The sequence below is a fragment of the Babylonia areolata genome, chromosome 16 (genome assembly GCF_041734735.1).
Source record: "Babylonia areolata isolate BAREFJ2019XMU chromosome 16, ASM4173473v1, whole genome shotgun sequence".
Taxonomy (NCBI): Eukaryota; Metazoa; Mollusca; class Gastropoda; order Neogastropoda; family Buccinidae; genus Babylonia; species Babylonia areolata.
The window spans coordinates 26,980,385-26,992,884 of NC_134891.1; the positions used below are offsets into that span (position 1 = coordinate 26,980,385).

The window sequence follows — 12,500 nt, forward strand, 5'->3', positions numbered from 1 at the left end:
GGTATGGACAGAGAGAGAGAGAGAGAAAGAGAGAGAGAGACAGACAGACAGACAGACAGGGAGTGAGAGGGAGAAAGAGACAGAGATAGATACAGGGATGGAGAGGGAGGGAGAGGAAGTGAGAGAGAGAAATAGAGAGAGAAAGAGACAGACAGACAGATAGATACACAGACAGGGAAGGAGAGCGAGAAAGATAGATAGAAAGAGAGAGAGAGGGGGGAAGAGAGAGGAAGAGAGAGAAGAGAGCGAGACAGACAGACAGACATACAGGGCCCTAGGGAGTGAGGGTGAGAAAACGACAGAGATAAATAGAGAGACAGAGGGGTAGAGAGAGACAGAGACAGAAACAGACAGAGACTCAAAGACAGTGAGAGCGAGAAAGAATCAAAGAGAGAGAGACAGAGACAGAGAGCGACAGGGAGCGAGAGCGAGAAAGAGAGAGAGAGAGAGAGAGAGAGAGGTGGGAGGAGAGACGAAAACAGAAATACGCACACACACACGCACGCACACATACACACACACACACGTCACACACACACACGCACACACACACACGTCACATACACACACACGCACACGCACACACACGCACGCACACACACACACACAAACACACATACACACACACACGCACACACACACACATTCACACACACACACAAACACACACACACGTCACACACACACACGCACACGCACACGCACACACACACGCACGCACAAACGCACACACACACAAAGGGAAAAACAACAGAGAGAGTAAGAGAGGAGAGAGAGAGATGGGGAGAGGGAGGAAGGACAGAGAGAGAGAGAGAGAGAGAGAGAGAGAGAGAGAGAGAGAGAGAGAGAGAGAGAGAGAGAGAAAGAAGTCTCTTTCTCTCCCCTGTCTCTGACTTTGTGTCTCTTTTGTCCACTCCGTCTCTCTGTCTGTCTCTCTGTCTGTGTCTCTGTCTCTCCTCCTTCTCCTCTCTGTCTCCTCTTTCTCCTCTCTCTTTCTCTCTCTCTCTCTCTGTCTCCTCTTTCTCCTCTCTCTTTCTATCTCTCTCTCTCTGTCTCCTCTTTCTCCTCTCGGTCTCTGTCTCTTTCTCCTCTCTTCTATCTCTCTCTCTCTCTCCTCTTTCTCCTCGGTCTCCTCTTCTCCTCTTTCTCCTCTCGGTCTCTGTCTCCTCTTTCTCCTCTCTTCTCTCTCTCTCTTTCTCCTCTCGTCTCTTCTCTCTCTCTCTCTTCTTTCTCCTCTCGGTCTCTGTCTCCTCTTTCTCCTCTCTCTTTCTATCTCTCTCTCTCTCTCCTCTTTCTCCTCTCGGTCTCTGTCTCCTCTTTCTCCTCTCTCCTCTTTCTCCTCTCGGTCTCTGTCTCCTCTTTCTCCTCTCTCTTTCTCTCTCTCTCTCTCTCTCTCTGTCTCCTCTTTCTCCTCTCTCTTTCTATCTCTCTCTCTCTGTCTCCTCTTTCTCCCCTCGGTCTCTGTCTCCTCTTTCTCCTCTCTCTTTCTCTCTCTCTCTCTCTGTCTCCTCTCTCTCTCTCTCTCTCCTCTTTCTCCTCTCGGTCTCTGTCTCCTCTTTCTCCTCTCTCTTTCTCTCTCTCTCTCCTCTTTCTCCTCTCGGTCTCTGTCTCCTCTTTCTCCTCTCTCTTTCTATCTCTCTCTCTCTCTCTGTGTCTTCTCTTTCTCCTCTCTCTTTCTATCTCTCTCTCTCTCTGTCTCCTCTTTCTCCTCTCTCTTTCTATCTCTCTCTCTCTGTCTCCTCTTTCTCCTCTCTCTTTCTATCTCTCTCTCTCTCTGTCTCCTCTTTCTCCTCTCTCTTTCTATCTCTCTCTCTCTCTTTCTGTCTCCTCTTTCTCCTCTCTCTCTCTCTCTGTCTCCTCTTTCTCCTCTCTCTCTCTCCTCTTTCTCCTCTCGGTCTCTGTCTCCTCTTTCTCCTCTCTCTCTCTCTCTCTCTCTCCTCTTTCTCCTCTCGGTCTCTGTCTCCTCTTTCTCCTCTCTCTTTCTCTCTCTCTCTCTCTCCTGTTTTTCCTCTCTGCCTCTCTCCTCTTTCTCCTCTCTGTCTGTCTCTGTCTCTCTCCTCTTTCTCCTCTCTGTCTGTCTGTCTGTCTGTCTCTCCTCTTTCTCCTCTCTGTCTGTATATATATATATATATATATATATATATATATATATATATATATATATATATATATATATCCTCTTTCTCCTCTCTGTCTGTCTCTATCTCTCTCTCTTCTCTTTCACCTCTCTGTCTGTCTCTCCCTCTCTCTTCTTTCTCCTCTCTGTCTGTCTCTCTCTCAACAAGTTCCCTCTCTCTCTTTCTGTCTCCTCTTTCTCCTCTCTCTCTCTCTCTGTCTCCTCTTTCTCCTCTCTCTCTCTCCTCTTTCTCCTCTCGGTCTCTGTCTCCTCTTTCTCCTCTCTCTTTCTCTCTCTCTCTCTCCTCTTTCTCCTCTCGGTCTCTGTCTCCTCTTTCTCCTCTCTCGTTCTATCTCTCTCTCTCTCTCTGTGTCTTCTCTTTCTCCTCTCTCTTTCTATCTCTCTCTCTCTCTGTCTCCTCTTTCTCCTCTCTCTTTCTCTCTCTCTCTCTCTGTGTCTCCTCTTTCTCCTCTCTCTTTCTATCTCTCTCTCTCTCTGTCTCCTCTTTCTCCTCTCTCTTTCTATCTCCCTCTCTCTCTGTCTCTCTCCTCTTTCTCCTCTCTGTCTGTCTCTGTCTCTCTCCTCTTTCTCCTCTGTCTGTCTCTCCTCTTTCTCCTCTCTGTCTGTCTCTGTATATATATATATATATATATATATATATATATATATATATATATATATATATATATATATATCCTCTTTCTCCTCTCTGTCTGTATATACATATCTCTCTCTCTCCTCTTTCTCCTCTCTGTCTGTCTCTGTCTGTCTCTCCCTCTCTCTTCTTTCTCCTCTCTGTCTGTCTCTCTCTCAACAAGTTCATGATCACTGCCTACTTGTTCCCAAGCCTCTCGGTCACACACAGATAGCCAGACCTGCAGATAACAACTTGATGAACCCCGCTGACAAACCTTTGACAACGTAACAAGCAAACCTTTCTTCACGACTTCTAACTTACGTCTGTCTTCTCTGTCTGTCTGTCTGTCTGTGTCTCTTTCCTCTCGTGTGTTTGTGTGTCTGTGCGATCCAGCGCGCGCGTGTGTCTCTTTGTGTACGAGTGCGTATCTGTGCGGGTGCGTGTGTGCTTGTGGACGTGTGAGCGTGCATGATGTGTGTGTGTGAAGTGAATGTACACACACACACACACACACGCAAACATATCTATCTATCTATCTAAACATATATATATATATATATATATATATATATATATATATATATAAGCAAACAGAACTGAGTGTTCCATGGTTTCTCCACTGCAGTGGGAAGACATTTACAACTAAGTCTCTTTTGTGTGTGTGTGTGTGTGTGTGTGTGTGTGTGTGTGTGAAGGACAATGACTCAGAAATTAGGAGGCAAGATTGCACTGGCTCTCAGTGCTGCAGCCTTGGGGGCAGGTTGGCCTTTTGGGAACCATCCCAACGCCGGCTGTCCTACAGCCCTCTTGGCCGAGAGAGTGGGGATGTAACTTGGAACTGGGCAAGACATTTGGCTACTGTCATCGAATTCTAGCCCAGATCGTCAGGACAGCATAATTATGCCCCCTTCTGCTGTTCTGGTGGTCATTGTAGGACATGACTCACTACCATACATACGTAATTAATATATATATATATAATGAATAAAACAAAGTTGAAAACCAACCCTTATTTTGTTAAACAAAAACAAAAAATCTGAATTTTCGCTGCTACCCAGCATTTTGGTCACAGTTCGCTCATAATAGGTGACGTAATGTTACTTTTTACGTCATCTTTCTGACCTTACATGATGTTCTTCTGCTACGTAAATATAACATGTTCTAAATATTCCTTCAATTGTCCATACACCTCTCTCTCTCCCTCTCTCTCAGTGATGGTGTATAACCACCTCGACGACAAACCGGATATAAATGTGCATGCTCTTTTCAAATTATCAGAAGTTGATTACACTAGAAATAATGAAGGCAAGATTTTTTTTTTTATCAGGCATTGCTATACAAACAAGCGGAAGTTTTGTTTGCTTTCAGAATTGCTAATTTTTGGGGGTCCATGTCATTGCGTCGACAGCTCATTGCGTCGACAGCAAACAAATAATAAAGAACGGGGGGTGGGGGTGGGGGGGGGGAACTAGTGCACATACGATGCAAGGTTTACGCGTTAAAAGTGTGTGTGTGTGTGTGTGCGTCTCTCTCTGTCTCTCTGTCTGTCTCTCTCTGTCTCTCTCTGTCTGTCTGTCTGTCTCTCTCTCCCTCCCTCCCTCCCCCCCCCCCTGTCTCTCCTCTCTTTCGTGTGTGTGTGTGTGTGTGTGTGTGTGTGTGTGTGTGTGTGTGTGTGTGTGTGTGTGTGTGTGTGACCGTGCCGAATTTTAAAGAAATTCTGTCGTGAAAAAGAAATACAACGATACAAATCCATAACTAAGGTTCAGAGTTCACAACGAAACCCCATGGTTGTCGCTTCAAGTGTTCTGTCTGACAAACAGAAGAAGATTTGTGGCAGGGGGGGAGGAGGAGGTGAAGGGAGAAGTGTGTCTGTTTCCCCCTAACCCTCTCCTCTTCCTCAGTTTCAGTTTCAGTTTCTTGCCCATTTCACACCGTAATAACTAACTAACTAACTAACGAACGAACGCTATCTGTTGGGAGCCATCCATACATCTGTTCCACCCATCCTGCAGTCTCGCGCTCCCCGACACACCAAAACCAACCGTCCGGAATTATTACTTACAGTTACACCTCTCTGTGGGCTGAAAGAAATGAACTAACCAGCCACATGTATGTTCTGCTATTTTTCCTCTCTCTGTCTCTGTATCTCTATCTATCTATCTATCTATCTAGCTCCCTCTGCCTTTTTATCTCTGTCTGTCTCTATCTATCCCCATCTCTGTGTCTGTCTCTATCTCTGTATCCTTCTGTCTGTATCTCTATCTATTTCCATCTGCCTCTGTATCGCTGTCTCTCTCTGTCTCTATCTATCCCTATCTCTGTGTCTGTCTCTATTTCTGTTTCCTGCTGTCTCTATCTCTCTCTCTCTCTCTCTTATATATATATATATATATATATATATATATATATATATATATATATATATATATGTGCGTGTGTGTGTGTGTGTTCATTTCTGTGTCTGTTTTTTCTCTATCTCTGTCTCTTAATCGATCTCTGTCTCTCTCTCTCTCTGTATCTCTATCTCTGTCTGTACATCTGTCTCTGTATCGACCTATCTCTGTCTCAATCTCTGTCTGTACATCTGTCTGTCTCTATCTCTGTATCTCACTCACTCTCTCTCTCTCTCCACTCTGTTTCTTTATATTTCACTGTGTGCATATCTATCTCTGTCTCTCTATCTCTCTATCTCTGTCTCTGTGTATCTGTCTCTCTCTGTCTCTCTCTGTGTCTTTATCTATCTCTGTCTTTACCTCTATCTCTATCTTATTCTTGATGCTCTCAGAACCTTCAACAAGAATCTGTCCCAAGAAGACACTCGGTAACGACACGACATTCCACCCATACCATTGAGAGGGCGCCGCGTCAGACTCACGGTTGAGTGTGCGGGGCAAGCCGCTGGACCGTCAGTGCGTGCCTGGCTTGTCTGGTGACCAGTCACTGACTGACTTCACGGCTCACGTCAGTCTGTAAGCGCGTTGGGTTACGCTGCTGGTCAGGCATCTGCTTGGCAGATGTGGTGTAGCGTATATGGATTCGTCCAAACGCAGTGACGCCTCCTTGAGCTACTGAAACTGAAACAGAAGGTGTGAGTTTTTGTCGTTGTTGACAATGTGACTGATGTGAAGTGGTGTTCCCTTTCTCTGCCATCCTCCAGAAACCTTCCTTCTTCTTATCTCTCTCTCCATCCCCCTCCCGTCTCTCTCGCACACACACACGCTCTCTTTCGCTCTTTCTCCCTCTCTATTTAGCTCTCTCGTTCTCTCTCTGTTTTTCTTGCTCTCTCTCTACCCCCCTCTCTCTCTTGCTCTCTTTTGTTCTTTCTGTTTCTCCCCCTTCCGCCCCCCCCCTCTCTTTCGCCCTATATTTTTCACTCTCCCTCTCTCTCTCTTGCTCTTTTGCTCTCTCTCTCTCTCTCGCTCTATCGCTCTCTCTTTCACTCTCTCTCTCTCTTTTGCGCTCTCTCTGTTTTTCTCTTTCGTTCTCTCCCCTCCCTCTCTCTCGCTCACTCTCTGTCTCTTTCGCTCTGTCTCTGTCTGTCTGTCTGTCTCTCCAGCTCCTAGCTCGCCCCCCTCTCTCCTGCCCCCATCCCTTCTCTGTCTCGTTCTTTTCTCTTGGCAGTCTCTCTCTCTCTCTCTCTCTCTGACTGTCTCCCCCTTTCTCTCCCTCTCTTTCTCTCTCTCTGATGATGAGATATCCACGTGTTTGCCTTCCAATTATCGTGCCAACATAAAATTCGCGGTGAAATGGCTTTGTAAACGAGCGAACGTCATACATACGTGACGTCGTGTTTCGAAGATCCGTTTGATGATGAAGAGATATGAGAAAAGGGGGTGGTGGGGGGGGGGGGAGGGGATTGGAGGTTGCAGGAGGGGTTGTGGGGGGAAGGAGGTGGGGGGCGGAGGGGGAGGGGGATGGGGGAGGAGGGAAGTAAGAAGGGGGGCGGAGGGAGATGGGGGTGGATACGTTGTTTATCGTCGAACACGTGCACCCATCCGCGCGCGCCAAGTAGGGAGGGTTTTATGAGCTAGCAGATGCAGACGACAGATTCAATTTTCACGTGTTTTTTTTTTTTTTCTTTTGTCTTCTCACTGTTTAGGGACGGTTAGGGCCGTTTAGGTTATTTGGGGGAATAGTAAACACACACACACACACACACACAAAACCAAACCAAACCAAAAAAATAAAAATAAAATAAAATAAAAATAAAAAAACCCACTCACGCACATACACACAAGCGTGCACGCGTATGCTCTCACAAACACCATTATCACAACCAGTCACAACAACCATCACTGTTTCATCACCGGTAGCAACACAAACATCACCCCACAACCCACACAACCCACCCACCAAACAAAACGATACTCAAACCACGGGTCTAACAACGCCACAGTAAACACCACCACCACCACCATGAACACAACCACCACCACAACCCAAACACAGCTACAGCAAACACCACCATCACCACCACCATGGACACAACCACCACCACAACCCAAACACAGCTACAGCAAACACCGCCATCACCACCACCATGGACACAACCACCACCACAACCCAAACACAGCTACAGCAAACACCGCCATCACCACCACCATGGACACAACCACCACCACAACCCAAACACAGCTACAGCAAACACCACCATCACCACCACCATGGACACAACCACCACCACAACCCAAACACAGCTACAGCAAACACCACCATCACCACCACCATGGACACAACCACCACCACAACCCAAACACAGCTACAGCAAACACCACCATCACCACCACCATGGACACAACCACCACCACAACCCAAACACAGCTACAGCAAACACCACCATCACCACCATTAACACCACCAAAACCACAACAACAGCCACAGCAAAACAAAAAACAAAACAAAAACAAAAAAACAACAACAAAAAAACACCACCACCATCATCACCACTACGCAACCATCACTATTAAAACAGCTAACGACACCACCACTACAACAACAAACATCACCACCACAACAACAAACATCACCACCACCAACACCAAAACAACCATCACCACAACAAACACCACCATCACCATCTCCACCACCATTAAAACAGCTAACAACAAACATCACCACTACAACAAAAAAAAAACATCACCACCACCAACAGCAAAACAACCACCTCTACAGCAAACACCACCATCACCATCTCCACCACCACTAACACCACCACCACCACCACCTCTACATCCACCAACACCACTCCATGTTTGTAAAGCGCCTAGAGATTGGTCTCTAGCCAAGGATAGGCGCTACGTAACTACTAATACTGCTAGTACTATTACTACTTCTAATGATAAGAATAACAATTATAATAATCATGATAATAATAATAATAATAATAATAACAAAAAATACCACAACAAACACAACAAAACAACTCACCAATCCACCCACCCACCAAAACAAACCAAACCCAAACAAACACACAACACACTCGCACGATCCTTGCACGGGCAGCCCGTAATGTGTCTGGAGCACCCTGCAATACCACACTTCTGCCCCTAACGAAACCGTCCCTATAACCATCACCACCACCACAACAAAACACCACAACAATCGCCACAAACTAACCCACCCACCAACCAAACCAAACCCAAACAAAACAAAACAGCACACCCACATGACCCTTGCACGGGCATCCCGTGTCTGGAGTATCCAGCTATACCACGCGTCCACCCCTAACGACATTGTCCCTACACCACCACCACCACAACAACAAAACACCGCAACAACCAACCAACCCACCCACCCAACCACCCACCCAACCAAACTCAAAGACCCAGCCATACCACACTTCTGCCCCTAACAACACCGTCCCTGTAATACACCACCACCACAAAAACAACCGCCACCAACCAACCCACCCACCCACCCACCAAACCAAACCCAAAGACCGAACTGTACCAAACGACTGCCCCTAACAATATCGTCCCGGTAACCACTGCCACCACCACAACAACAAAACACCACAACAATCACCACCAACCAACCAACCAACCAACCCACCTACCCAAACCAAACCCACATACCAAACGACTGCCCCTAACAAAACCGTCCCTATACCCACCACCACCACTATAACAACCGCCACCAACCAACCAACACACACACCGATCCACCCACAACATTCAAACCCACACAACAAACATACAGCCACACTCATGCGACCCTTGCTGGGGGCAGCCCGTGTTGTGTGTGGAGTACCCAGGGAACAACATTGTCCCAATAACCACCACCACCACCACGAAACAGGTAACCGTCTGCCTAGGAAGCGAGAGAATCTGAGCGTGCTGGTTCGAATCACGGTTCAGCCGCCAATATTTTTCCCCCCTCCACTAGACCTTGAGTGGTGGTCTGGCCGCTTAGTCATTCGGATGAGACGATAAACCGAGGTCCCGTGTGCAGCATGCACTTAGCGCACGTAAAAGAACCCACGGCAACAAAAGGGTTGTTCCTGGCAAAATTCGGTAGAAAAATCCACTTCCATAGGGAAAACAAATAAAAAAACTGCACGCAGGAAAAAATACAAAAAAAAAGGGTGGCGGTGTAGTGTAGCGACGCACTCTCCCTGGGGAGAGTAGCCCGAATTTCACACAGAGAAATCTGTTGTGATAAAAAGAAATACAAATACAAATACAACATTCGCCACCTACCAACCCACTCACCCACACCAGCAAAACACACAGCACACACTCACGCGATCCTTGCTCGGGCAGCCCGTGGTGTGTCTGGAAGACCCAGGTACAGGTCTGTCCCTCGCAGAAGGCCCAGAGCCCCCTGTTGCGCTGTCCCTCCACGATCCAGTACGGCGTGGCGAAGGAGATGATGCTGGCCAGGTTGGTCAGCACCAGGAACACCAGCCCCACTATGGCACACAGCGTTGTCATCATCTTGAACACTGGACGCTGGGCACTGGACGCTGGACTGGACACTGGACGCTAGACTGGACACTGGACGCTGGATACTGGACTGGACACTGGACGCTGGACACCGGACTGGACACTGGACGCTGGACGCTAGACTGGACACTAGACGCTGGACACTGGACACCAGACTGGACACTGGACACTAGACGCTGGACACTGGACGCTAGACTGGACACTGGACGCTGGACACTGGACTGGACACTGGACGCTGGACTGGACTGGACACTGGACGCTGGACTGGACACTGGACTGGACGCTGGACTGGACACTGGACACCGGACTGGACACTGCAAGGCTGCAACGGGGGTGGTGTGGTTGTACAATTTGACAGAATGGAATACAAATCATCTTGGGACACTGGATGGACACTGCATACCACAGAGAGACAGACAGAGACATACAGAGAGACAGAGATACTCAGAGAGAGAGAGAGAGAGAGAGAGAGGTGGGGGCCAGATAGACAAACAGAAAGAAAGACAGACACAAAGAGACAGACACAACACAGACCGAGACAGATAATGACAGACAGAAAGGGGGCGGGGCGAGACAGACAGAGGGGGATACGGGGAGGGAGAGGGGTTGGGGGTGGGGGGAAGACAGACAAACAGACAGACAGACCAACACTGGGGCAGTAAGACACAGAGACAGACAAACACAGCGACTAACAGGCGAAGGGTGTATCTAATAGTGTTTAGAACTATCACCCCCCCCCCCCCATCACTCACTCACACACATACACACATCAACCCGGAACACCCGCCTCCCCAACGCCCCCCCCCCTCCCTCGCCCCCCCGCCCCTCCCCCCAAAAAAAATAGAGGCCTCTTGTTTACAACAGCACAAAATTATTCGAAAACGCTTAGCAGAGACATGATGGTATTTCACTGACCAACACACGAACAGTGCTTTCCGACAACAAAGTGCCACCCACTTCTTGGTGCTGAGACCCACGGGGGGAAAGCAGGAAGCATTTAATACTGTATCAGGACAAGAGAGGGGGTGGGGGTGGGGGTGGGTGGCGGGGGGAGGGTGGGGAGGTGTACGATTACGGATACTTTAATCACGTACATGCAATTGACCCTCATTAGAACAGGGGGGAGGGGGGAGAGGGGAGACAGAGAGCGAGAGAGAGAGGCAGAGAGAGAGAGAGAGGAGAGAGAGAGAGAGAGAGAGAGAGAGAGAGAGAGAGAGAGAGGACAGACAGACAGACGGACAGACGGGCAGAGGCAGAGACAGAAAGAAAGACAGAAACACAGAGAGACAGACAGACAGACAGAGGGAGGGACAGAGAGAGACAGGGAGAGCGGAGGGAGAGACAGGGAGAGGGAGAGACAGGGAGAGGGAGAGACAGGGAGAGCGGAGGGAGAGACAGGGAGAGGGAGAGACAGGGACAGAGAGAGACAGGGAGAGCGGAGGGAGAGACAGGGAGAGGGAGAGACAGGGACAGAGAGAGACAGGGACAGAGAGAGACAGGGAGAGCGGAGGGAGAGACAGGGAGAGGGAGAGACAGGGAGAGGGAGAGACAGGGAGAGCGGAGGGAGAGACAGGGAGAGGGAGAGACAGGGAGAGCGGAGGGAGAGACAGGGAGAGGGAGAGACAGGGAGAGCGGAGGGAGAGACAGGGAGAGGGAGAGACAGGGAGAGCGGGGAGAGACAGGGAGAGGAGAGACAGGGAGAGCGGAGGGAGAGACAGGGAGAGGGAGAGACAGGGAGAGCGGAGGGAGAGACAGGGAGAGAGGACAGAGAGAGCGGAGGGAGAGACGGGAGGGAGAGACAGGGAGGGAAGGAGAAACAGAAGAGGAGAGCGGGAGGGAGAGACAGGGAGAGCGGAGGAGAGACAGGGAGAGGGAAGGAGGGGAGAGACAGAGAAGAGGGAGAGCGGAGGTGAGAGACAGGGAGAGGAGAGAAGGAGAGCGGAGGGAGAGACAGGAGGGGAGAGACAGGAGAGCGGAGGGAGAGACAGGGAGACGGGAGGGGAGAGACAGGGAGAGGGAGAGACAGGGAGAGCGGAGGAGAGACAGGGAGAGGGAGAGACAGAGGGAGCGGAGGAGAGACAGGGAGAGGGAGAGACAGGGAGAGCGGAAGGAGAGAGGGCAGGAGAGACAGGGAGAGGGAGAGACAGGGAGAGGGAATACAGGGAGAGCGGAGGGAGAGACGGAGGGAGCAGGGGAGAGGAGAGCACGAGGGAAACAGGAGGGAGAGCGAGAGACAAGGGAGAGGGAGCGGGAGAGACAGGGGAGAAAGGGGGAGCGGAGGAGAGAAGGAATAAGGGAAGAGAGAGCAGAAGGAGAGGCGGAGAGAAGAGAGGGATACGGGGAGAGCAGGAGAGACGGAGGGAGAGAGAGAGGAAAGGGAGCAGGAGGGAGAGCGAGGAGAGACGGAGAGGAAGAGACAGGTGAGAGGGAGAGACAGGGAGAGCGGAGGAGAAACAGGAACAGGATGAGGGAGAGCGGAGGAGAGACAGGGAGAGGAGCAGGAAGGGGGAGAGAGACAGGAGAGGGAAATGCAGGGAGAGCGGAGGAGAGCAGAGAGGGAGACAGGGAGAGAAGGGAGAGCGACAGGAGGGAGGAGAGACAGGGAGAGGGATACAGGAGGGGCGAGGAGAGACAGGAGGGAGAGCGGGAGACAGAAGGAGAGCGGAGGGAGAGACAGGGGAGAGAGGAAGGGAGGGAGAGACAGGGAGAGCGGAGGGAGAGAGAGAGGGAGAGGGAGAGGGGAGACATGGAGAGGGAGAGCGGAGAGACAGGAGGGAGAGACAGGAAGAGGAGAGAGAGAGAG

At 49.8% G+C, this 12,500-nt stretch overlaps 1 protein-coding gene across 1 annotated transcript in view; it reads right to left on the reverse strand.

Moving 5' to 3' along the window:
* LOC143290953 (uncharacterized) overlaps nucleotides 1-9,701 on the reverse strand; it is a 19,142-nt gene extending 9,441 nt beyond the window's left edge. The window contains exons 1-2 of the mRNA XM_076600528.1: nucleotides 9,496-9,701; nucleotides 6,438-6,462 (exon numbers count right to left, since the gene is read on the reverse strand). Coding sequence (XP_076456643.1) covers nucleotides 6,438-6,462; nucleotides 9,496-9,688 — 218 coding nt within the window. The 5' untranslated portion in view covers nucleotides 9,689-9,701. The remainder of the gene's footprint in view (nucleotides 1-6,437; nucleotides 6,463-9,495) is intronic.
* Between the last annotated feature and the right edge of the window lie 2,799 nt (nucleotides 9,702-12,500).